General features: G+C 38.7%; 1 protein-coding gene across 2 annotated transcripts in view; it reads left to right on the top strand.

The window, feature by feature from the left end:
- Nucleotides 1-24,587, top strand: part of tox2 (TOX high mobility group box family member 2) — a 95,540-nt gene that overhangs the window by 59,247 nt on the left and 11,706 nt on the right. Inside the window, exons 4-5 of one of the 2 annotated variants that reach the window (XM_072381782.1) lie at nt 6,698-6,985; nt 23,195-23,461. In XM_072381782.1, the coding sequence (XP_072237883.1) occupies nt 6,698-6,985; nt 23,195-23,461 (555 nt within the window). The remainder of the gene's footprint in view (nt 1-6,697; nt 6,986-23,194; nt 23,462-24,587) is intronic. The other variant, XM_072381783.1, reaches the window with a different exon arrangement.

Here is a 24,587-nt window from a genome sequence, read left to right as displayed (position 1 = left end):
GTGGAATCATTAATTAAAGAACAGTTGACTGGTTGCTGTTTTTTGGCCTTGTTGAATATCTGAGCTGTTTCAATGTAGTCATAACTCAGAAATAACAGTGGCTGTTGTTGAGCTTTGCAGGAACAGGCGGTGGTGTCCTAGTGAACAAACTTAAAAAGGCTTCCTCCTCCAGTAGACATGGCTGCTCCCAACAGGAAGAGACAGAGAGGAAATAATACTCTATTTCTGCCAGAGCGACATTGTAATTGTAGATTCACCCTGTCAGGCAATAAGTTTGATTATGGTCCTCATTTGAAATGTTGAATTCATCTCTTTCCCCTCCCCCCTTTTTTTCCTGCTCCTTCCTCCTTTTTCCATTCCATTCTCCCTCCTCCCCCACCACCCAAAGCAGTATCAACATCGGCATTACGATCACCTTAGATGACTATTGGGAAACCTGAGCTATCTCGTGCCCCCATGGTTTGTTTTCTGACCGCATTACTGGAGATCACAGTTCTTACTGACACTGCAGCATCTGCATATCATTACTATAACAAAGACTGTCAGAGTCTGTTCACACACCACCTGAATAAATCACTATCTAAATATTCTATTCTTACTTACAATGATTTGTCAGAGATCCTACTCTTTTGTTAAAAAGGGATAATTATGAGGTTTTCTGTTTTTTTTAAAAAAAGCATTCATCCTTTGGTCTTGTCTCTGGTCAAAATCAGTTGGGATTTGCAAGAGGAGAAAATTCAGAGACAACAAGAAAGAAAACAGTCTGTTACATATATTGAGTGAATCGAACCGAAAAAAAAAAGGGTAACGAAGGGGAAACGCAACAGATCAGTCACAGAAGGCAGCTAATGTTAAGGCACTCGCATCAGTTTGCAGAATAAAAAGAAAGAGCGAGAAGCAGACTGAAACAGGGGGTACAAGGGAGGTTGTGTTTATTATTTGATAAAGTCTCCCTTATAACCTCAGCCTGTTGTGCAATAGCTGTGGCTCTCCTTCAACTCTGCGGTGTGCCACTTCAAATTAGTCGCTTGTGGAGAGGGCCTGCCCCGTCTTTGCAAAATGCATTAGTACACCACTCAGAGCCTCATACAGCCTAGGGTTAAACACAAATTATATCATTTCTGTCATCCAATCAAATCACACTGACCCTTAGACCTGCGAGATGAGTCAAATGCATAATAAAATATGACATGGCACAAAAGCTCTGATTCTAATCTGTTCTGACACGCGATCAGATGAGGATGACCTCCTGACCCTGACTGACAAGTGAGACGAGCACTAGGATCAGGATACACAAGGGATAAGAAGGGAAGGAAACATAAAAGGAAAGAGGGGTAAAAGGTATATGCAATTAGAAAGGCGGGTTAAGTCAATGGGAGGTTAGTTAATAATCAGCTCAGTGTCTGGGGTGAATGGGGTCATTTGCATCTTTGGACAGCAATTACATTCTTCACTCCCTCCATATTTTCTCTCCCTGTGGGTTTTATTTCTTTGAATGAGTGTGTCCTACCTTCCAGTCTCTTTTTATTTTCCACCTTCATGTCTCCTGATACACCTTTCGATCCCGTTCATTCACAGAATAGAAACTGCACATGATGGTTTAGCATCCCTATCCCCATTGCTCTATCCACATAGTAAAATAGTGACAGATGAATAGTGCAGCTTGGCTGTTTGAGGGAAAGATGTGATGACAGAGGGATGAGTTAGGGAGGTGATCAGGGTCGGCGTGGATGTTGAACAGGGACCACAAATGTTTTGGCTTTACAAGGGACAGAGCCGACCGGTGTTGGGCCAGCCAAGAGAGGAAGAGGAAAGTGGAGGTGTAGGGTGGCTGTAACTGTATCCCCTGTGCACTCCCCCTCCCTCTCTTTAGGCTCAGAGAGAGAAGGCTCTGTGGTGTGTTGATACCCCCTGACATGATATTGTAGCAGAAGAACAGCTATGGCTTTAATTAAGTCTGAGATGACGGAGAGAGAAGATGGATAGATAAAGAGAGAAAATGAAAAAGAGAGTAAAAAAAAACAGCCTGCAAAGAGCTCATGCTGTTTAGATTAGGCATTTGAAAGTCTTTGCGGCCAGACAAGAACTATTTACCTCTGCTGTGTTACATTAAAACAAGAAGTGTCGTGCAGCCTAGTAAACAAAATCATTCATAAAACTCAGCGATGGCTGAGTGAATAAAGAAAGACGCTCTTAAAATCATCCCAAAGATAAATCCACAGTTTTCTTCACAAACTGGACTGCATGGAAGGGAGAGATAACAAGGTCTGACTCTGTGTGCAGAGCGCTGCAGGGTGGATCCGAGAAGGTGTTGGAATGGGGAGTGACGGAGTTGATGGAAGTGGTGGTGGTCTGTGGGGGATTTCAAGCATAAATCACCAGTATGACATGGCTCTCCAATAGGCAGATAAGTGCACATTAGTGGTAAGACAGATATGTCATCGTCTGTCTTCAAGTCATTCCTTCCCCCCTCCCCCCGTAAGAACCGTTGACCAGTCTCTTTCGTTGACATGTTCAGTGTGTGGCACTCCATTTTAGATAAAGCTTGCATAAATTTGTTTTTTACAAATAGAATTGATGTGCAGTCATTTGCATTATAGATTGGTCTATCATTGATTGAGCAGTTATTAATCTAGTCTGTGTCAGTGTAACATCTTAGTACAGCTTGTTTTGTCTGAGCAGTTGTTCAAAAATCATTAGATTTGAGAAGCTGGAGCCACAAAATATTCAGAGTTTTTGATGTTTGGTATCAGATTCAATCTCTGTTCATCAGGCAACAGCTTAATCACATGATAGTTTTTTGCTCAAAATATAACAGTATGCCAAGATCATGTTTCTTACTTACACTAAAAGGCACGCAGCTTTTTATCGTGCAAATGAATTATATTTGACAGCAGAGCATTTTTAAAATGGATATGCAATTTAATGTGAACTCGGTGATGTCCTAAATCCTGATTTCTACAGGCACCACAACAATAATCTAATAGGATGAAGAATATACAGATAATGAGCCATTAGCCACAGTCAATATCATCTCCAGAAGGCCTTGAGTACTCAGACAGTGTTACAGAGGGAGGGAGAGATCTGTGCCAAATAAAAGACAAGCTGGAAAGCTCCCCAATCAATGTTATTTTCCCTCCCAGTCCCAGACCAACTGTCTATTCATCTGTTTCTCTCAAAATGAAAGGTGTGCTGGTATGTAACACTTACAGACGAGAGATCTGTCTCTTAATTAAAACGTTACAGATTGTGCTTCTCTTGCAGTGGAGACACCATACAGTGTGTTGAAAATAATGTCCCCTATAGTGGGCTGCATGGAGCAGATGAGGGTAATAAAGGATGTTTGTGCATCGAAACATACTCTGTGCGAAGTGGCTTTTGGAATGAGGTGATTGAACGCAGGGCAAGGACAAGCACCTCATAGGGAAAAGAGGGAAAAAAAGAAAAACAAAGCTTTTGTTTGAAAAGCCCAGTTCATACCACAACATATGCTGGTCTACATAATCCATCAAGTATGTGGCCTTTGTCTGGATTTTACTTTTAAAGGAGAAGAGAATATACATTAGTGTACATGTGGTTCTGTACTTACAATCTCATTGTGAATAGAGGTGTATGAATAATTTATCTTGCCACAATCCAACTGGGAATGTCCTTGGTATTTACATTTTATCATCAAGGGCACTGGATGAACCATTCATGGTAATCTAGCACATGACACATCCTGAGTCCTTGTCCCTTAGCACAATCAAATGCACCGGATGGGACCAGGAAAATGTCTCTGTACCATGGATGTTAATTGATATACTAAGAGAAAACAACAGATTGATGAACCTTCTGTATGATGACTAAGCACCACAATGTTAAGATTATCTAGAGCATGGTGGCTCAAAGGGACACGTGAAGGGACTCACTGCCAATGTTTACAGCAGACATTTTAGTTTCCTTCCAACAATTATGAGGGGAATTGAATCTCAGGAAATGTTAGTTGTTTTTTTTGTCCATTAGACCACACAATAACACCATCCCCAAAGGTTTACAAAAACATCTGTCTTCAAAAGAGAGTCCAGAAAATTAATATCAGCTTGCTTGCAGGCTTTGTCAGAACAAAGTAAATCAAATTGAGCCAACCTCATTTTACTTTCTTTCCTTTTTTCTTTTTAGGCTGTTCAACATTTAGGAGAATCAAACTGTCTTTCTCTAGGTAAAATTACCCTCCTTTATTGGTGCACTGAGTTAAGATGGCTGCTTTAATGTTTAGGGTAGGTATGATGACATCATGAAATTCTTCTCATCGGACCTTGAGAATACACAAATGAGTATTCGTATAAGAGATATTGGATACATTTTAAACCTGCTAGAAGGTGTGGAAAAGAGAATAGTGTCTGTTTATTGTGTGATATAAATGGAAACAAAAGCCTACCCTAGTGTAAACTGAAAAAAAAATTTCAGTGTACACAGATTTTAAGCTACTTTCACTTCAAAATTAACACCATCAGTAGACAATTTAATTAGCAAATTTGCATTAATATTTTCTGATGTTGTTAGACATTTGTACGCTGTGAGATTATCCTGTTTTCTAATTACCAAGCAGCTAAAAATATATTTTTTGTTGTATAGAACCAACCTCTTCTTTTTATAGCTGAACAAATCTGTAATTTATTTGCCCAAGACTGACAAAATAGGCCTTTGCTCTCTCCTTTAAACTTAAACTGGGTTGAGGGAAACGTGAAAAAATGTACCCCGTATCCTTTCTCCTTCTCTCCATCTCTCCAAGCCCCTTATTTTCTAAAAGTATCTGTTTGAGAGATAAATGACCACTCTGCTGCCGAGGATGACAGCCTACACAAAGATGATATTGAATTGATTTCAGAAATGTTGCAGAACTGACTGTTTGATGTATACTGCTAGACATGAATCATAAAAATTCTATTAAAAAACCCTTGAATGGCTGACACCAGAATATTATTTGTGATGATTAATTTGACTCAGTCATTACAATGGGAGTCAAGTTGGATCGTCTCAGACAAAATTGCTTTTCATTCCCCGTTGAATTTCCCTGCTATTTTTCTTTCTTTTTTCTTCCGTGCAGAGCTCCAATCTGATTGGACTTGCTGTGTTAGCGCAACAGCACACACATACACGTTGGCCTTTTTCATTACCGATGGTTTAGCATCAGTTTTTGTTCCAAAATGAGGCATTTGATGTATGAAACAAAATAATACAGACAGCTTTCAAAGCATTTCAATGGAATGTATAGTTGAAAGCGATCTGTACTTTTGTCAGTTTTGCCCCTTAAACAAACTATCTTTGAGATAATGAATATAATATAACGATTTCCTTGAATATCACTGACTACACCTCAGCTGTATGATCATGATCAAGGCACTGATGCTGTGGTCATGTATCTGAGGATGATTTAAAGTAGTATTTGTTACTTTTTCTGTGCATTTTTCTCTCTAAGTCATTTTTTTAGCCTTTGTCAATATACCAACTGGATTAAATTAAAGCTCCTGGGCAAGATACTTTTGATTTGATGCAAATGTGGCACATGGGCGGAATAAAAAAAACATACAATATTTGTTCAATTCCTAAAGTTTGTTGGGAACAGCACTTTCCTGCTGTACTTGAAGGATTATTTTTTTTCCAAACTCATCAGCTAAATGTTCAGCTGTAGATGAAGAGTGTCAACTAAATGTTCTCAGTAAAGAATGAGTGGCTGTTATTGTTATTCCAGTTTAAAACATTTAGAAGGCAAAAAATCTCCTAGTTTCTGTTTTTTTTTTTCAACACCTTAAAAGACCTTACCCAACGTTCATGTTTTTATTACGTTGACTAATGCCTAATTTCACATTGTAAGCTCACACTAAACAAGCACACAGAGAACTTTACATATTCCCACCAAAAATATCCAGAACATGAACAACCTGGAGCTTTTTTCGAGGAGCTAAGAGATTTTTTCAGTCCTGGCTCTTTTTATCTTCGGCAACATCTAAAGTACTGAGTAAGTTAGGCAAATTAGTCAGTTGTGGCATTAAACATTCTCACTCAAGTGCCGCGTTGGCAGTGCTGTTAAGAGAGCAGCGTACACAGCGGTGTGAAATGTAGGAGTGTGCGTCAGCTGCATTAACTTAAAATCTGTTAATTTTACACATTTCTACGTGTTGTGGGTGTTGATATTGGTGCCTTAGAACGTAACTACTGTGAAACAACCAAAGATTAACATTGTATAACATATTCGCTCTTGTAACGGCTGCAAATACCAAGATGAACCTCAGCCATGGTTGGTACAGAGAAGAATCCACTCAGATGTATAAATTCGGCACACTTTGTTGCTGCACTTGCAAATAAGATGTTCTTATTGAAAAGTAAACATATTGAAGGAGTTTCTTCATGAGATTCTGTTTACTGTTAGACGAGTAGCCAACTGAATTTTAAGTTAGTGATTAAATGTTTTTTCTTAGAAGTGCTGTTAATGCGCTGCAACCTTATTATTTTTTTAAAGTTTTCCCTAAGAAATTGAATTTTCTTCTTTTGTTTCACTGATGAAACTCAGTTTATCTTCATCTAAGCCCACCTGCCCCATACAAAGATATAAACCGCATGTGTCGCATTAGTTTCTTGTAAAGACTTTGCTTTTTTGATCTGTTTTTACTTCATTAAATGTGATGTTTTACTCTTTATTTCTGTCTCCAATCAGACCTACACAGGTCAGACAGGCGGTGGCGGAGGAGGAGGTGGAGGGGGTGGGAACTCCAGTGGAAATGGAGCTGGGGATGAAGACTATGAGATCCCCCCCATCACTCCACCTAACCACCCAGAGCCTCCTCTTCTTCACCTGATGGAGCATGACTCTGCAGGCTACCTCTGTCACTCTCTGCAACACAATGGGCTCATCAACCCGTATTCCTACCCAGAGCTGCCCACACTCATGATGTCGAACATGCTGGCACAGGATAGTCACCTTGTCTCAAGCCAAATGCCCTCGGTGAGTAGAACCGCCTGAACTAATGAAGCCGCCAGGGGCTCTGAACTTTAGCACCACAGAGCTGATGTTTGAAAACGGAGAGATTTTTTAGTACTAGTCACAAATTATTGTAAAACTTGTTTGTAGTGTCAGAGGAATTGTTTTAAACCAAACCCTGCTTTTAAACGTCAAAACAAACTAAACCAAAACATAAACTATCCTGAGACAGATATGATATTACACATAAGAATAAGAATTATGAAAGAATACCAATGAATGCTGTCAAAATGGTTTAAATGATCGAAGCATCCACAATAGAGCCATTTGAAAATGTATCAACCAACGACTACCCATTTCTAATATGAAATAAACTAGACCCTTGAAAGGTAAATGTAATTTTCAAGTTAAGTAGGCTGGGACTAAGAGGGGGGACCAAATGATTGTTCAGTGGTTGCCTTGTCAGCTCTAATGCATGGAGAAAAGGATTGTGGGTAAATCCATCAGCATCATATCTGCCTCGACAGCATGCATCGGTCAATCTGTCAGGCCTTCAAACATGAATATGTGCTGATTACTCCCTCAGCTCAACAAAGAAAAGCTCCTCCACAAATTAGCATCTCCAAACCATAATTACTTTCATGAGAACTGCTGGAAAAAGCAGGTTTCTGACACAACAACACAAATGATTTATGTAAAGCTCATGTATAGAAATTGTGTTGAGAGCTTCGATCTTTATTTAGAATCTGTCTTATATATATAGCCCTAAAAGTGTAGTATATCACTGAATCTGGAGCTGGGCTTCAAGTTTCAATTGCATAGATTATGTTTTGTACTCTACTTTGCTACTAAAATGTAAGTATTGTAGAGGAAAAGGACTCTTTTTAATGTAGACTGTGTCAGATCTGAAAGTATCGCTTTGAAATCTGAACTGATAGATGTTTTTTATTGATTGAAGCGCTGAGATCCCATTGAAAGAACAGATGTGGTAAACAATGTTTACGTAAATAAGATTCTTTTGTGTTCAGGGTTTGAAGGTCAAGAATTTCATACTTTCATAATTTACTTGATATTGACTGAAATATTAAAAACAGCGACAGAAATAGTTGTATTTGACAGCAGTGCCTTTCTGGTAATTTAATAAATTACCAATAGCAGTTGAGATTTTCTCTGTTTCTCACTGGTCTTAAACTGTATCATCACAAGTAACAGTGGGTTTTTTACATGTTGATAAAAATATAAGAGTATCTGTTATATAAAGTATATATTAGATACATACAGATGCGTGTCAAGGTCAAGCATGATGTATAATATAATGTTCATCATAAACAGAAGAGATAAAGGTAAACAACCGTCAGCGTATAGTCAAAATATGTCTTGATAAAGATCTGAAATATAAATATGTTATGCATTATATATATGATGCAGGAATATTCCCCCTGATGTATTAGATTCATGTGTCATTTATCTTCATATTCATTTCACATTTTGGTCATGACCTTTACTGTGGAGACAGTGGTTGATTGGCCAGTCTTTCAGTCCACAGTCAGTGTGTTTGTTTCTGCTACAGTGTACCACAATCTGTTTTTAATAGATTGAATATAGCAGGCTGTGTGATAAAAATGCATGAGATGCTAGATGTTTGGATCACGCACGATGAGCATGTACTTAAAACACATGCACGGACGAAGGCTGGCGATTGCAGCTGAGTCCTGTTCTGTTAGCCGCAGTTTATTTAAAGGGCATTGCTTGTGACAGAGAATTTCTGTCTTGAAATTAAGTTCAAGACTGTAAATGTTATTTTGTTTGAGAGTTTAGAACATAAAACACAAAGCCTAGTGATAGCCTGACCAATCCAGGAAGAACCCCACCTCTTGCCCCATGCCATCTGGGTAATGAAAATGGATGGGTGGACACAATGCACATAGATTACAAAGTAACTTAAAAGAAATAACAGGACTCAATATTTTCTACCACTGTTTTTGATGAGGTGATTGAGATCATTTGCAGATGATACTTTTAAAGCAATCTTCCCCAAAAGTTGAGCTCTTTCTAACTTCCTCCTAAAGAAGGTTGGAGATCTTTTCACCACTTTATTTAAACTTCAGTGCAAAAGGCAGCATATAAAACGAACTCACTCTAAATCAAATAGTCAGCCTGGCAAAACTACTAAACCGTAGCAGAGGTTCATTTGTGCTGAGAACCGAGTGTCTATTAAATTGGTGCCTCACCTTGACACAGTCTGTTGAGCAGAGTAATTAAGCAAACTCTGCAGTTCAAACATGAGATGGTATCATTATGAATTCCTCAATTGACATGGATGGATAAATAATGAGGGTTAATTCTAATTTCAGTCTATTTTTTTGTAGCTAAAGTATACACTGTACAATGCAGCTGCTGCTCTTGTTGACGTACTTTAATGTGTGTGTCGAAGTGTGTATATGTATTTCTGGGTCTTCACTATAAACAATATTGCTGCTGTTGAAATGGATCCACTACATCTGGAGGTCAGGCCTTATATTCAATCTTGAGCACATTGAAAAAAAAATCCATTAGGGTTCATCTTTCCTGCATCAGCCATTCTATTGTGGTGCTGCAGTGAGATCTGTTTTCATCAGGCAGATTCAATACGTGAGCTGGGCAATGAAAAGAGTGCAATAGAGTTGGATGAAGGGGGGAGGGGTCTTGGGGGGAGAGGGGGCTGTGGCAAGGAAAGCAAGAAGAAATTGTAAAGAGGAAAAAAGGTAACCCTTATTCAAAATGAGCATATACCTCCAGCTTTCTGTACCCCATAGGTTTCATTATTAGATATTTTAGAGATAATTCAGTTGAGTGAAATAAGGTTATTCTGTGTCAACAAAAGGCTGAGAGCTTCTGTTTTTTTAATGTGTGCGCATTTGGTACAAGTATGTGACCATTTAGAAAATACTTGAACGCAGGCGCATATATAATACATATAATAAATAGGCCAGTTATATAACAACAAGGTTTAAGACCAGAGGGCCATTACAGTTGCAACTGAAAGGTGTAAAATCTATGGATTCAACATAGTATTATGGTTATAGATCCTACTGGCCAAAAATCTAAAGACTCACATACATTTGCTCAAACAAATTCTAGGTCAGTTCATCTCCTGATACTTTTGTCATCCATACTGCTAAGTTCTTATTAAAGACATAAATCTTTGAAAGTGCAAACCAAATAACAGCCTAAACAAACACAAAGGGAGATTCTAATGCAGCTTGGCACAGTTGGTTTTTTTTCAGTAAATATCTAATCAAGAAAGAAATTGTGTTTGTTGGGGATTTCAGAAGCAAATTAAGACATATTTGTTGCAAGTGGAACCAAGACAGCTGAGGTTTATGCAGCATATGTGTCAGAGAAGCAGATTATTTGTCTGTTTTCAACAGTTCCTGGACAACAGTGAAGAAGGAAGTTATAGCAGAGTTTTCCAACACACAACAGCAGATGTATTCATGGGAATATGCAGGATCTGCTGGCAAGGGACACGTTTGTTGGTATCAGAAACCAGAAGTTTCTGGTGTCTGTTCGTAGTCTAAGCTGTAGAGACCTATCATATTTGAATGTTTTTCAGTTAGATGAATGAATTTTTTCTCCCTTACTTGACCTACATTCATATGCTGTTTCTGCCCAATATCCATTATCCATTACCTACAAATTAACTGGCTACACCAGAAGCCCATCAGCTGTGCCCCCCCTCCCAAAAAAAAAAAGTCAAGATATGAGATAGGCTAAGCTAATCTTAGCCTATCTCAGATGTATTTGATTACATGTCGAAGACAGAAAGAAAAAAAGATGCTTAAGGTAATGTCGTAATAGTTCATTGCAAAGTTTTTCAGCAGAGAAGCCCTGAGTCTGTTGCTGATCGCGATGTATGAAGATTATCAACAGAGACAGCCGTGTATAAAAAAAAGAACAAAATTAAGTACATCCTCTATATCCTTTAATTCTAAGGTTTTGTGTATCGGGACATAATGACAAGTCATCTGCAATATAAACATGCCAATGGCCTTGTGTCAACACTATCAGACAGATGGCCTCACATTTGACTCAAAATACTATACAGAGGAGTTCATGGTGGACATAGTGACTGCAGGGTGTCCAGGTCCTGTGGCTGCAAAGCAAGCCCAAATCATCAGCCTTCTACCACCGTGCTTGGCAGTTGGTACGAGATGTTTGTGCTGATATGCTCTGTTTCTACTAGTAATGTCTTCATACAAACCATACTTGGTCAGACTTTTTCTAACTGTATTGTCATGCACTTTAACATGAGACCTGAGACCTGTAGAGATGTTGCTTTAGGCAACTTCTCTGAGCAGTGCATGGTCTGGTCTTGGGGTGACATTGCAGTGACATCATGCAGTTAATTTGGCAATTATCTTAAATGTTTTCTCTTGTGAAAAATCTTTCTCACTGGGGGCTGATGGACTCCAAATAGATAGGAAATGGTCTTATAGCCCTTTTCCGACAACAACAATTCATTCTCTAAGATAATTATTGATGTCTTGCTTCCTTGACATTATGTTGACATAAACTTGGATGCTTCAGACCAGGAAACTGCCAAAATTTCTGCTTTCATACAGGTGCTTTCAAAGCAGTAAAGTTCGTGTCGAGGGAACGCATTGCTCTGTAATTCTCCATGCCGCTAGGGGTGTGTGACTGTGTGTTTGTGTGGTTTCAAGGGTTATAGCCGAATCCTTGCTTCTTCTTCCGGTGACAGTTAACAACAGTAAACAATGGCAACCAAAGTGGAGCAGCTGTATTTGCAGTTGGAGCTCATCGATATTGAAGAACAGGCAGGCGACGGAGAAGACGTTTGCGGAGGTGGTCTGTACGCCTGGTTGAGGCTGGGAACGAGTGAATTTACAACACTGGTTCACTTTCGATACTTTCGAATAACAAAGGCCCGATTTGATGAGCTTCTTCGCTGTGTACAGCCATTAAGACCGGAAAAAGCAACTGCCAGAAATTACATTCTGAGCGGACCAATCACAGCCCTTGTGGTCCGCCTCTATGCGACGTGTAGTTAGAATTTTTGGGAGGTGCACGTCAGGCTATGGCGTAGCTACGCCGTAGCTACTCCATTCTCCGTCGAAATGACGGGGACTTTTTTTGGGTTGTTCAAATGAGGCTTGTTTACTAAATCTTAAGAAATGATGAGGCCAGGATATTTTCTCTCTCACCAAGCCCTGTGATGTAAAACCTTTTTTACATGTTTTCTTACACCCTTAATTTTTATAGTTTTTATCTCCTCAAAAATCCCACACCATTCAAGCTCACAGCCAACCATCTGCACACTGCTCTTTTAGTTGTTTTCTAGGTTCACTGTTTTTTACTATTTTTTACATTTCATAGGCGAAACAATATATCATTGCAATTAAGCTATTCTGTTCATTCATTACTTGCTAATTATTAATGAATTTTTATGATATAAGAATATAGAATGTGGCCAGAATGATCGGCCTCATTTAGTGTGAGGAGTTGATGGAATTTCCCTTTTATCTTTCTTCTGTAGGTTCACAAAATATGACATAATGAGCTGGGGGGTTTTTTTTGGTTCAAAATTTCTGAAGAGGCCATTTTCAATTCATAATTCTTTTCTTCCGTAGGTTTTTGTGTAGTGGTCTGAAGCCCCTCCTGGACAAACCTGATATCTTTCAGAGAGCCCTTTTCTCTGATGCTCTGGTGCACTTGGCAGGGCCTCTCCTTGCTTCTCTCTGTTAATGCCCCCACTGTCATAGCATCTACAAGTTCCAAAACACATTAGACATTTAATAGCCTTGCTCAGGTTGCATTGATCTTATCAATCTAGCCCAGAGAGATACACATCTCTGCTGCCAATGGTGAATAATTTCTGGACTCAGGAGTAAAGTGGCCTCATTGTAGTCAGATCCACCTTCATTTACACTAGAACCTTGCTGAAAGCAAAAATGTTTAATCATCGTCCGGATAAATACATCTATATGAGCTTCACCCCTGTGCTGTGACGACTGCCTCTGAAATATATTTAAATAGAAAAGCTCCATATTCAATTATGATATATTTCAAATGCCGTTCAAATTTCAAATTCATAAGACCTGTGTCTGCAACTGGAATAAATTATCTCCGGTTTGTTTCTTTTTTTTATGTTTGTCAGTGGTGCATGCAGTATTAGCCATCATCAAACTGGCTCGAGTGTGATGTTTTGAATATGTAACAGATGATGAATGTATAATCAGCTTGGGGATGTTATGTATAAGAGCAGTGTATGAGCAGACAGGGCTATATTGCAGGAGCAGCGTTAGCTACATCAAACACCCAGGTATTATCTCATTTGCTATTTACCAGAATACAAGACGTGAATCTGGTGGAATGAGGGTCACTTCATCTGTAATGACAGTTGTGGCCCCCTAAAGAGCTGTCAGCTGTATTCATATTCAAATTCTTTCTCTAATTTCTTTTGTTACAACATTTCAATGTAAGAATTTCCTCGCAAGCTCTTTATCCTCAGTTGTTGAGGTTAATTATCAAGTATTAATCCCACCCAGATTGTCATGTTGAGTTGGATGGAAGCCCGTATTTTCCTCTCTTGCTTTATTTTTCCTCGCAGGGTATTAAGTGGTCCTGGCAGGTGCTCGCTTTCCAAACCTGTGTGAATGAAATATGAGCTGCAATGTCAACTGAACTTGTCACAGACAAGCTGGGATGAATTAATGATAAGAGAGCAGAGGTGCGTTTTTATGTGTTTCCCTCTCTGATGGAGGGTCCCTGCAAACGTATTATCTCAGACTGGACACCTGCTGGTTATTGAACCAGGAACAGAAAAAGGTACTTTAGAGATCTGATGATGCCTTCAGAGAGAAAAAAAAAGAAGCTAAGTGTGAATATTTTATCAACGTCAGTCTTCAATAAAATTTGTTCTTGAGATGTCTTGCAGTTAAATGTGTTTACACTTTTCCAATATGAACTTTAAATTTGTTTTACCTTTGCTTTTAAAGACTTTCTGCTCTTTGAGGGTTAATCTATACCTTTTGTTCAGATGAAGAAAACCTATTTCTCCTTTGAAAGACCTTCATTTTCAACCGTTTTTTTAAAAAAGGGATTAGACCGTCTGCAGAAAATAATGGAATGTCTGTGGCTTTTTAACCACAGTTCCACAAGCCCAGTGATAGAATGGGACTTGTATTACTTATTCCAGTGTTGATTCAGGCGTAGATGATTTTGAATGATCAATGCCTCCAGTGGAACAAAAATCACTTGCTTTTTTTGATGGCCTCTTGAAATCTATAGGAAAAAGGTTGGCTATTCTGTAAACTGCTTCCCCCCTTTCTTTCTACACTTTTTGAGATTATTTATTTTCAAATTGTCCCTTAGGCTAATGTTCCATTTTGGTATTTCACACCTCCCTCTCCCATAAATGAACCATCAGAGCCATAAATCACTGGACAAACAGAGACTTGTGCAAACCGTGAAAGGTTCAAAGATTTATGTAACACATTCATGTTTTCCACTTCCTCATTTTAGTACTCCACTGGTAAAGCCTAGCTAATAAAAGGTCCTATTAATATTTCCTGTTGCTTAGCAACGGCAGGCAGCAAGTAATAGCATTCTGTGGAAAAATAGATGACCGATAAGGAAAAATTCAATTCTTTTCTCATCTCCTGGGAGAAAGTGCCTTATTTCTCTGGCAATGTGATATGAAACTGTAGTTGTGTATTAAGAAATATCTTAAGAGAAGTATAGGTTATTTTCCAATTTCACAATTTTGGAGGGATTTTTATTGCAGGCTGGAATGGCAGCTCATCAGTTTCCCCTGTCCTGATAAAGTCAATTAACCTGCCGGATTAAGCTCATGTGAGAATAAGGCGCTCACTTGATTTCTTTCTTTTAAATAAAACATTCTAAATATATGGTGTTAAATAACGCCTGTACCAAACTTTAAAAGGATTAGCTATATGAAACAAATTGCATTTCATTTATATTGCAGGTGTAATTTAAACTTGTTTTGTACAAACACGGGCCAGCCTCAATGGAGTATTATGCAAAGCCTCTTCTAACAGTGCTTACTGTGATTACTAGTAATAAAAGAAGATATCTGTCGCTACTGTGACAATGTCCAATTTAGGTCATTCATCACATCATATTTCAAAAACAACTCAGAAAAATATGAGTTTTCACACACATATTGTCATCATCCTCCTCCACACTGTAGATGTGATCAACAGTGGCATTCAAGCAAAGAACAGAAGCTAAAGAAACAAACGCAGGTTCAGCTGCAGCAGATATCTGCTGTTATGAAGCAGATACAAAGATAAGAGATTTCATATTACACTTAGCCACGCGCTCCTGCTGAGATTTATCATGCCATGAAATCGTGTCCATATTGCACCGTGCCCCATCTCAACCATTCATCAGCTCGTTCTGCTTTCACCGCCAGGAATATTTAGCCATGTTGGCAATGGAGAGTCGTGTCATCTCCCTCTGGGACATCTCCCCTACTGTGCCACCAGCCACCACTTCAACACAACGCTGCCACTCGGTCTGCTAAAGAGCTCAAGGGTGGCTTGAGTCTGGGTGATTAAAAAAGGCTTGGTTTATTCACGTAGCACAGGTTAGGGTGTGCAGGCTGCATTCGAGGGCAACAGGCGTCCTCCATCCTGTCTTCAAAAACTCTTAGATGATGTCACAGCTTGCATTTGATTTCAAATGAGAGTAAAATACCGGGCCAAAAATGTCACAAAGGACCTTAAGAATGCCAGTTTATCTATCAATTTATCTACATTTTAATAACATTTACAAGATTGACTTTGAAATAAATCTGCTGGAGTGACGTTTTTATCTTCTTTCTATGTTATCACAAGTGTACTCCAAGCTGTCCTGGCACAAAAGGGCTTTTCCAAACATAGACCATCGGTATTCGGTGTGGTTTTGCACTAGAGAAGTTAAGAACTATCCACTACTTTGGTATTTTCATCACACGCAATGAAGTTAATTTGTTAGGTAGTCTGCTGCTGTGATAGTTCACAGCTTGAGAATAATGTGAAGATGGCCTCCATCAGACATGAGGATTTTACATACACACATTACTTTGACGTGACCTCCACTTGCATGACATATAGAGTATAGTGTTTTTTCAAGATATGTGTGCCCTTTGTTGTTTTTGTGTTCATTACTTCAAATTTTTTTTTTTTTTTACTATGCGAGCATGAGTGCAAACACACACACACACAAAGTGTGTTTGACACAGCAGTCAGGAGTCTCATTAGTGGCGGCGGTGGAGCCTTGCCTTCTGCTGTCAAGAGTGTGTGTCCCTGCCGCACCTCACAACCGTCTCCTACATGTCATGTCAGGCAAGGCTCTGATTCTCTGACACTGTGCTTTGTGAGGTGAGCTCCGTGACACACCCGAGCTGAGAGGGAGCAAGAAAGGGGGGAGGAAGATACCGTGAGAGAGAACAAGAGAGGGAAAATAAAAAATAAGACAGTAACAGGGAAAATAAATGGGGTAGTGATGATGGTGGTGGGGGGGAATGAAAGCAAAGGAGGCTCTATCTAACATTACCAGTAATGAGGAACATGGAGGATGGTGCCGAGGGGGACATCATGACATTACTTTCTGCAAATCAACCAATGCCTTTATAGTGCCACAGATTCACTGAGAAACATTCAGGGTGGTACAGATCTTACATACAATAACATACAATTCCATACAATAAGAGAAAAACAGAAACATCCACTTCTTCCTGCAAAATATTCCATCTTATTATTATAATGTATTATTATTAGCAGTAGTATTACCATTGTTGTTGTTGTACAGTGAGTCAGAAGAGACAACTTTTGCTGGTGCTGTTTTTAAACCAAGCCTATGTTGATTACTGTTTCCTTTTTCTTTTACTTATTCTTTATTAATAATTTATGTGTACAACTTTAGTTTTTCATTTTTACCCGTATTTTGTTTGTCTTTATCGTTTTGCTCGCATTTAATTTAGATTTGTCTTTTTCAGACATGTTAGAAAATTAATCTAATCTAATCTAAAATAATTAAAAAACTAGGGCTTCCAGAAATCATGACAAAAACCAGGAAATGTGGAACAGTTTGGTCCGTGTTAACAAAACTGTCCACTTAAGGGAATTAACTTTGCTTCTCCTTTGTAATACATTAGAATGTATTCAATACATTCGAAATGTAATCTCGCAACAAGGGCAACGTAGCTGTAGTCTAATCATAAGTTTTCAAATGAAAAACATTATTACCCAAGCCTAAAATCTGACCTTTTTACTTCTATGTTTAATTTCTGCATTGAATGAAAATACAAAAACTTCGGGTATGGACTGTTTTTGGCTTTGAAAGATGAAAAGGCAAATTCCATTTCAAATTGCCTTTTTTTTTCTCCCATAAAGTTTCTAATGAAATCATTAAATCGGTGCACAGCTAATTTGTAGGGTATTTGTGTTTTCCTGCCCGATTATCGGCATGCATTCAGCACAGGTGGTGCAGTGGCATATATTTTATATTTTTCCTTAAGACTAGCACACGCATTTTAATAGGAATGATCAAAAGTCACCTTAAAGCATCTTGTTTTAACAACACGAAGCAACCTCCAAGCTAATAAATGGTGTGAGGATTTAACAAGATTGGTTGGCACTCCTGGAACACAGCAACGTATAACATTTAAATCAAAGTCACCCTGCCTTCTTGTTTAATATTTAATACAGTCATTCTGACTTCTTTCAAAACACACCCAGTTGAGCTTTGAGAAATTCTTTGAACATTCATGTTTAGCTGTGAAACATTGGACATTTGCTGCTCATGATATATCCTTACTTAGCATCTGTCTGATGTCACAAGAGAGAAGATACAGCATTTTGCCTTTGCTTTCATACTAAAGTAGCATATGATTCATGAATCCACTCTCTTAGTAATTCTCCCCAGCTTGTGTAAATGACCCTCCTGGGCATTTATAAGCTTGATAAACCAAAGCCATGCATGGAAGGAGAGAGAAGGAGACACCGAGAGGGAAGAAGTGAGGAGGATGAGGAGGGAGGGAGAGGTGGGAGGCTCGAAGGCTCTTTGAGAAACAGAGTTGTTAGTGCTTTGCCCTCGGGGTGAATGAGAAGTAGCTTTGAGGGCTGTGAGATGCAGGGTTTGTTCCCAACCTGAAGGCGTGTTTACCACCTTGTTGCGCAGCGGCTGTGCTTTTGAAGGATCAGTCTCGAACGCGCCTCTAATTAAAGCTGTCATGGCCGGGTGCCTGCAGGGATAATGTTCTATTATTATAGTCATTTGTTTCAATTAAACGCTGGCTGATTTTACAATAGCAGCCGTGAACCTGTGTGAGTGAGCCATCACTCCAAACAAGATGGCTCCAGTCAAGCAGTGAGTGGGGAAAAATAAAAAGTCTTAGGAGTCACAAAGGCATTGATCGCTGCACAGTGTAGTCAAACGGGGCAAGGTGGGATTGAGAAAGAGTCTGTTAGAATAATCAAGAGGTGATTTATCTTCCAAATCCAAATTAGACAGATATGCAGCAACAACATAATGCTCTACTCTTAATAATTAGATTCATGTTTTCGTTCACAATTAGAAGACAGACAAGTAAAGGAGAATTGACTTTAAATCTTAGAAGGACTTTATTAAAAAGTGACAGAGCAGATTTATTGTAGATGTTGCTAACAAGTTGAAACATGACCACATTTATTGATTCAATCAAGAACCTGCTTTGTTATGATGCCAGTTCAATAAAACCTGCATAGCAATCAACTCCCTTATTTAAATGATGAAACAGATGGCACTTTGGTATGAAAATCATCAGCACATTGCAGAGTTTAGCTTTGCTTACTCTACTTTAGTGTGAAACGTTCCTGTTTCTCCTCACATTTCTTTGCTGGTGGTCAAACCCCTTAGCTAAATCAAATGGTGCAGGCAATTGGAGCGGCCGTGAAACCATTTCAAAGGTAAGGTCACCAGGAGCAGGGAGGACAATGGCTTTGTGATATTCCATCTCTCACACAATGTGCTACACATAATTGGAAAGCCTTTGTTATTTGACTCCCATTTTACTATGATGTACAAGATGTGAATACAAACACGACAGAGGAACACGCTCACACTGAGTTTCCTGTCTTTACATCGCAGTTTAGATCTGTCGAGCTGCTCATCACCAAAACGATATCTACATGTCCTGTCATTAACTTTTGAATATGGATCTTACTACTTACACGTTTCTCCTCATCTCTAGTTTCTGTATCATTTCACAATTTTTCTTCTTGTCTCTTTCTCGATTCCACTGGCCTCTATTCTTCCCTCTTACCTCCCAATATCTAGTCCAGAATCCACATTTCTGGAGTGTCTGCAGAGCAATCATCATTTTTATGCTGCATTCCAGATAAATTCAAAAATCCTCTGCTAAAATCAGTAATAATGGCCTGTTGTTTATGTCACAAGCTCATAAAAAGTCAGTATCAGTTATATCGTCAAGAAAGAGAGCAATAACCAATCAAATTCTGTTGCCCTTTCTGCACTCCCTCCTCTTTCGGACAGCCATTTGGATGACACCATTAAGAATTAGCATACAGTACCTATGGCAACCGGCAACCTCTGTCAGATTCTTTCATAATATTTGTGCAGCCGTCTGCAGCTGGCTTTATTTAGCTCAGGCTTGATGCTGCTGTCTGATAACTTCATGCTTTTTCTTTTTCACACAGGTGCAAGCACCAATTAAAACCACTCAGAGACATTTTCAAAAAGGACTTATGATAGACTAAAAGAAGTACATTATCACAGTGGGAGAGTTTTCAGTAATATGCATTAGTTCCGTTGTATTGTATAAAGCTTCTTTTACTCATACTTCGGAATAGGGCTTTTTTATACTTATATGAAAGTATGCTATTAGCTACACACTTATGAAATAATTTATGCTTCTACAGTCAAATGAATAACTGCATCATTAGTTACGACAGAACATGCAGCATTAATGAAAATGGAGCTAATGCTATGAAATATGACAGTGAGCATGAACAACTACAAATGAAATAAACAAAAAAGAAAATTAAATTAGATTTGTATCACATGTTTCCCAAAAAATGTGATACAAATATGATCCCTAAAAACATCTCCACAAAGAAGGGATTTCTATGCAGATTTATGTGTTTCTTTTAAGCTTGAGTGACCATGTGTCTTCTCTTTTCTGTCTTCACTCTCGTGAGGTTGACACCAAGTATCCACGATGCAGCGGTGTATTCCCTTCCATGAACTCTTTTGCTCTTCATCTTCTTGTTTATATTAAACACTGTGTGACTCCGATTAAAGGGTGACAATTTTGCCTGGAGGTTGTTGCTATGGAAATGCATCTGCTATAGCTATGATAGGCCATTCATGTTTGATTAATTGGTTTTTCAATGCTTCTTGGTTCGTGAGGACCCTTAAAGAGCAAGTCCATGAAAATGGGAAATAAATGGATTTCTATTGCCTTCTTCTTACTTCTTCTTTCTTCATCCTTTTTTTTTTGTCAGACCACTTATTTTGCTGTAGCTATTTCCTCATGTTTTAAGAAGGGTAGTAATTGTGTTTTGAATTATGATTGGAAGTTGGAGATTTCCGTGGATGGGGGAGGTTACAGCTTGGTTATTTGAAATGCAAAAGGAATGTCTTTGTTCACGGCTGGCTTTTGTGAGCAGCTGCAGAGGCAAACACAGAATCTAATGTCGTGTGAATATTATGAGTTTTCAAAGCAGGCCAGAGCCGTGCACAACATTACTTTGTAGTGCATTTTTATTCTAGCAATCTACTGGGACCAATTATGATTAGAGAGCCAAGCCTTCATCTCTGAACCTCTGCTTGTGTTTATCAAGACCTCATATGCCTGGGCCCTTTCAATTTGATCTTTTTAGCACTGCACTAATGTGTAATGTATTATTTAACTCATAAATATTTAAAAGAGCTAACAAATGCTAGATCATCACTTTCTGATCTGTAAATTGCCAAACATTCCCATTTATGCCTGCATTAAAAGCATCCTTTGGTCTGTGCTCTTGCTATGTCCAAATTAATCTTGAAGAAATGCTTTTGATTGAAGATGGCGAAGACCAGAACTTTATAATAGTCTAACTCTGTAATTACTAAATGTTTTTTTTCATGTAGGGGTCATTCTCCAGCTGTTAGCACAATTTTTTATTCTATTTGTACTTGCAGGTGTTTCCAAAGGTGTTGTTTAACTTAGCACTTAGTAATATTTCTTTCCTTTCCAGCACACAGGGAGCATAATATATCTACAGGGGGTTGTAGATCAATACCATTGACTCAGTGATTGCTTTACCAGGTGCAGAGAGCTCTGGCTTTTCAAGAATTAATTTTCTGAAGCAGAGACCAAAGTCCTCCCTCACCACCGACCATGCCACTGTCTCAGGGTTGGACTGGCTGCATTCCATATAGAACTCATCAGAAGTCAACAGGAATTTTGGATTTGAACATATTAAATGAGGTTAAGCTGTAAAGTTGCTTGTGGGACAACTTGTGGGACAACAGAGGAAAAATGTATAATTTTGAAGGACATAGATTAGTTGATAGAGGTAAAGCCTGGATTTTAAAGTTTGTATTTTGTGTGATTCTGGTTCCACCAAGCACCTTGTCTCCAAAAACTGATAAAATAGAAAAAAGCAAGAAACCGGAAAAATATCCAGACTTCAAATCAGTTGTAGATTTCACACGAGGTGCATTTATGTTCCTGCAGTCTCTCTAAGAGTGGAAGTAATGCACATTTAAGGAGCAACAACGGTATATGGTGCTAAGTTTCAGCAAGTTGCCTCGATTGCATTGAGTTTGTATACTGAGCTTATTAAGCCTATTGTTCTCAGGTTTGACATTTTTCCCATGGAGGCAAGTGTTGACGTTGGGTTCAGACAAAGGCCCAGATGTACTAAACTGGTCAAATTTGCATGTAGTTGAAAAGTTATGACACACAGCACAGTTACAGCACAGCTTCAATTATTTTGCCACAGCAGGTGACATAAAAGCATAAGCCTGATAACCTGTTCAATTAAAATATTTAAAGTGGTTCTCTTTGGCTCATATCAAAATTAGTCTTCTTATTTCAGCACACATAAATGAGGAAGTCATTAAAGCCTTGTGTATTTAACATGCTGTTAAATAACAATGACAAAGAAAGTATTTTATTTACCTAACAGCCAGCTATAAAAGCAGGCTACAGTCCACCCAAGGGATGCAGTAAGGAGTTATTATTCCAGAAAAAGAACGAATGTAAATATAACCCAGCCGTTTTGTCATTGCATCCTCAATATTTGACTGAGTTTTATCAGTATTCTTCTTCACACAGGGAAAGTTAAGGTGAAGATGAGAAAGATGACACCCCAGCTATGGAAATTATTGTGTTTTCATTAAAACTAAACAAATCAACAAACTTGAACAAAAAAAGTTTTGGTGCACCAGGTACCGCATGGCTCCTTCTAGTTCGACTCCAGAACATCTCGTAGGCTAATTGTTGACCATTCAATTAAGACTGGTCAACAATTGGTATTCTAGTATTACAAATGAATTTACAAAAATGGAGACTCTCCTCTTTCTCACATTTTCACCTCTCATTAGTGTTGTGCAACACCTCTGTGGCCTCCATGCAGCAACAAGCCATATCAAGCACAAAGGTTTTCTTCATTGCTGAATAAGGGCGGAATTGACAGCAAATTGCCCTAACACTGAGATTGATTTAAATACCTTTCTCACAAAATTTTTGCATTCTGAAAAGGAAAGTCCAGTAAATTACAACTGAGAAGATCCCCAATCCTTTCAGATGTTAGATTACCACTGCGCTTGGATAGTAAATACCAACAGTCATTTTTAAAAGCCAGAACAAGTTTTGTGCCTGTCCCAAAGATTTGGATCCAGGATTAAACATAGTGAACAAACATCTGTTCTGAAGAAAGGAAAGCTTTCTTATCACAACAGTGAGACCTGAGACGAGTTTTTTTTTTTATGGTCAGATTTGGTTCTTCCAACAAACAGTTCCTCCACTGCAACTTAACACAATTTATTGCTCTTTTGTTTTTTTTGTATTACTTACATTTATCCAACACACATTCACACACACGCATTTTCTCAAATTTAAAAAAAAAAAAAAATGTCATCTCCACCTCTAAATTTGCATATTTGGCTAATTGGCACACTTTTATTATTATGAGTGGAGGAGAAGATAGTAAAGCTGGTGTTCTTCTCTCACCCCAGATGCAGGAGATGGCTTTGCACCACCACCAACAGCAACACCATCACCAGCACCCAGACGGCGCTCATTATGATCCCACCCGTAACCACCCCATGATAAACAACTCACCTCCGATACTGCCCAACCCTATGAGCGCACTGTCCCAGCTAAACCCTCAGGTCAGCCGGAGCTCGCTGCCTCATGGTTCCCCCTCACCTCCAGGAAGTAAATCAGCCACACCCTCCCCTTCAAGCTCCAATCAGGAAGAGGAGACTGATCCTCACTCGAAGGTACTGATGTGGCCTCTCTGACTTGTAGTGGTGGAGATGAAGGCAAAGGCTTGGAGGGGCTTCTCTTAGTGGTTTTAAGAGGAATCAAGGGATGGCTATGCTAGTACAGCTATTACTTGGTTGCCTGGAAAACTCAGATATGTTTTTAGTGGAGATTTAGTCAGGTGTATATCTATTTTCTTTTGCGTGTATTTGTATGGCAGAGCATGGTGTCACATGTGAAGTGCGTCTTAGATATTGAGTTTTATTCTAATGGGAGAGTAGAAAACAGCTTGATTTTTAACATATACATCATTATTTTTCTCTTTTCTTTATTCAGAGCAACAAAGCAATATGTAGAGGGATTTGAACCTCTGTTACATGCTTATAAAGAACACAATCTTCTCTTTGTGCAAGATAATTTTACCTTAAGAGAAATTTCTTTTTCATTTACACATTTATGAATAGCTGGCAGTCCATTACTCTCATGGCATGTTTGTTGGCTAACTCTTAAACACACAAAAACTGACATGAAACCCTTTTCTTTCTGCACAAACCTCAGCTTATTCACAAATGTCAAAAATGTTTTAAAAGGGTTGATTTCATTTTCTTGCCGGTTCTGCTCATGTCTGTCACTGCTTCACCGTGTACTCAGTGACAGTCTGGCTCTCGAGCTACCACTCCTTCATTTATATCACTCATTTGTTAAAATGAGGAGAGACAGATTCTTGTTTAGTTTAGTTTAGTTTTATGTAAATCTGTAAAACCGCTTTCATAAATTGCCCACAACCCAATGTCTCCATGGATTTGCCTCATTTCTATCAGGGGAATGTAAATGAGTGTATAATTAAATCTGCCACTTCCTCTGTGTTTCAGATTCATCTGTGTATTTAGCTGCTAGCTCACAGTGATACAGTATAACAAGAGTAGGATCCTTTAGTTAAAAAAATATATTTCCCTGCCTATACATCTCTGCTTCGCTTCGCACTGCGTATGTGAATAAAAATGATTACCATCTTTCCTATCAGTAAGTAATTCCATTTGCTCTCTCCAATTCATTCTGAGACCACATCAAAGCCAGAGCAGATACATCAGGCGATTTAAAATTCCTTTCACCCCGAGCATGAAAAGTCTGAATTTATGACTT

Source organism: Leuresthes tenuis, unplaced genomic scaffold (assembly GCF_036924035.1).
Source record: "Leuresthes tenuis unplaced genomic scaffold, fLeuTen1.0.hap1 SCAF_3, whole genome shotgun sequence".
Lineage (NCBI taxonomy): Eukaryota > Metazoa > Chordata > Actinopteri > Atheriniformes > Atherinopsidae > Leuresthes > Leuresthes tenuis.
The sequence above is the reverse complement of the archived record's forward strand: the minus strand, read 5'-3'. Positions and strand labels throughout refer to the sequence as shown.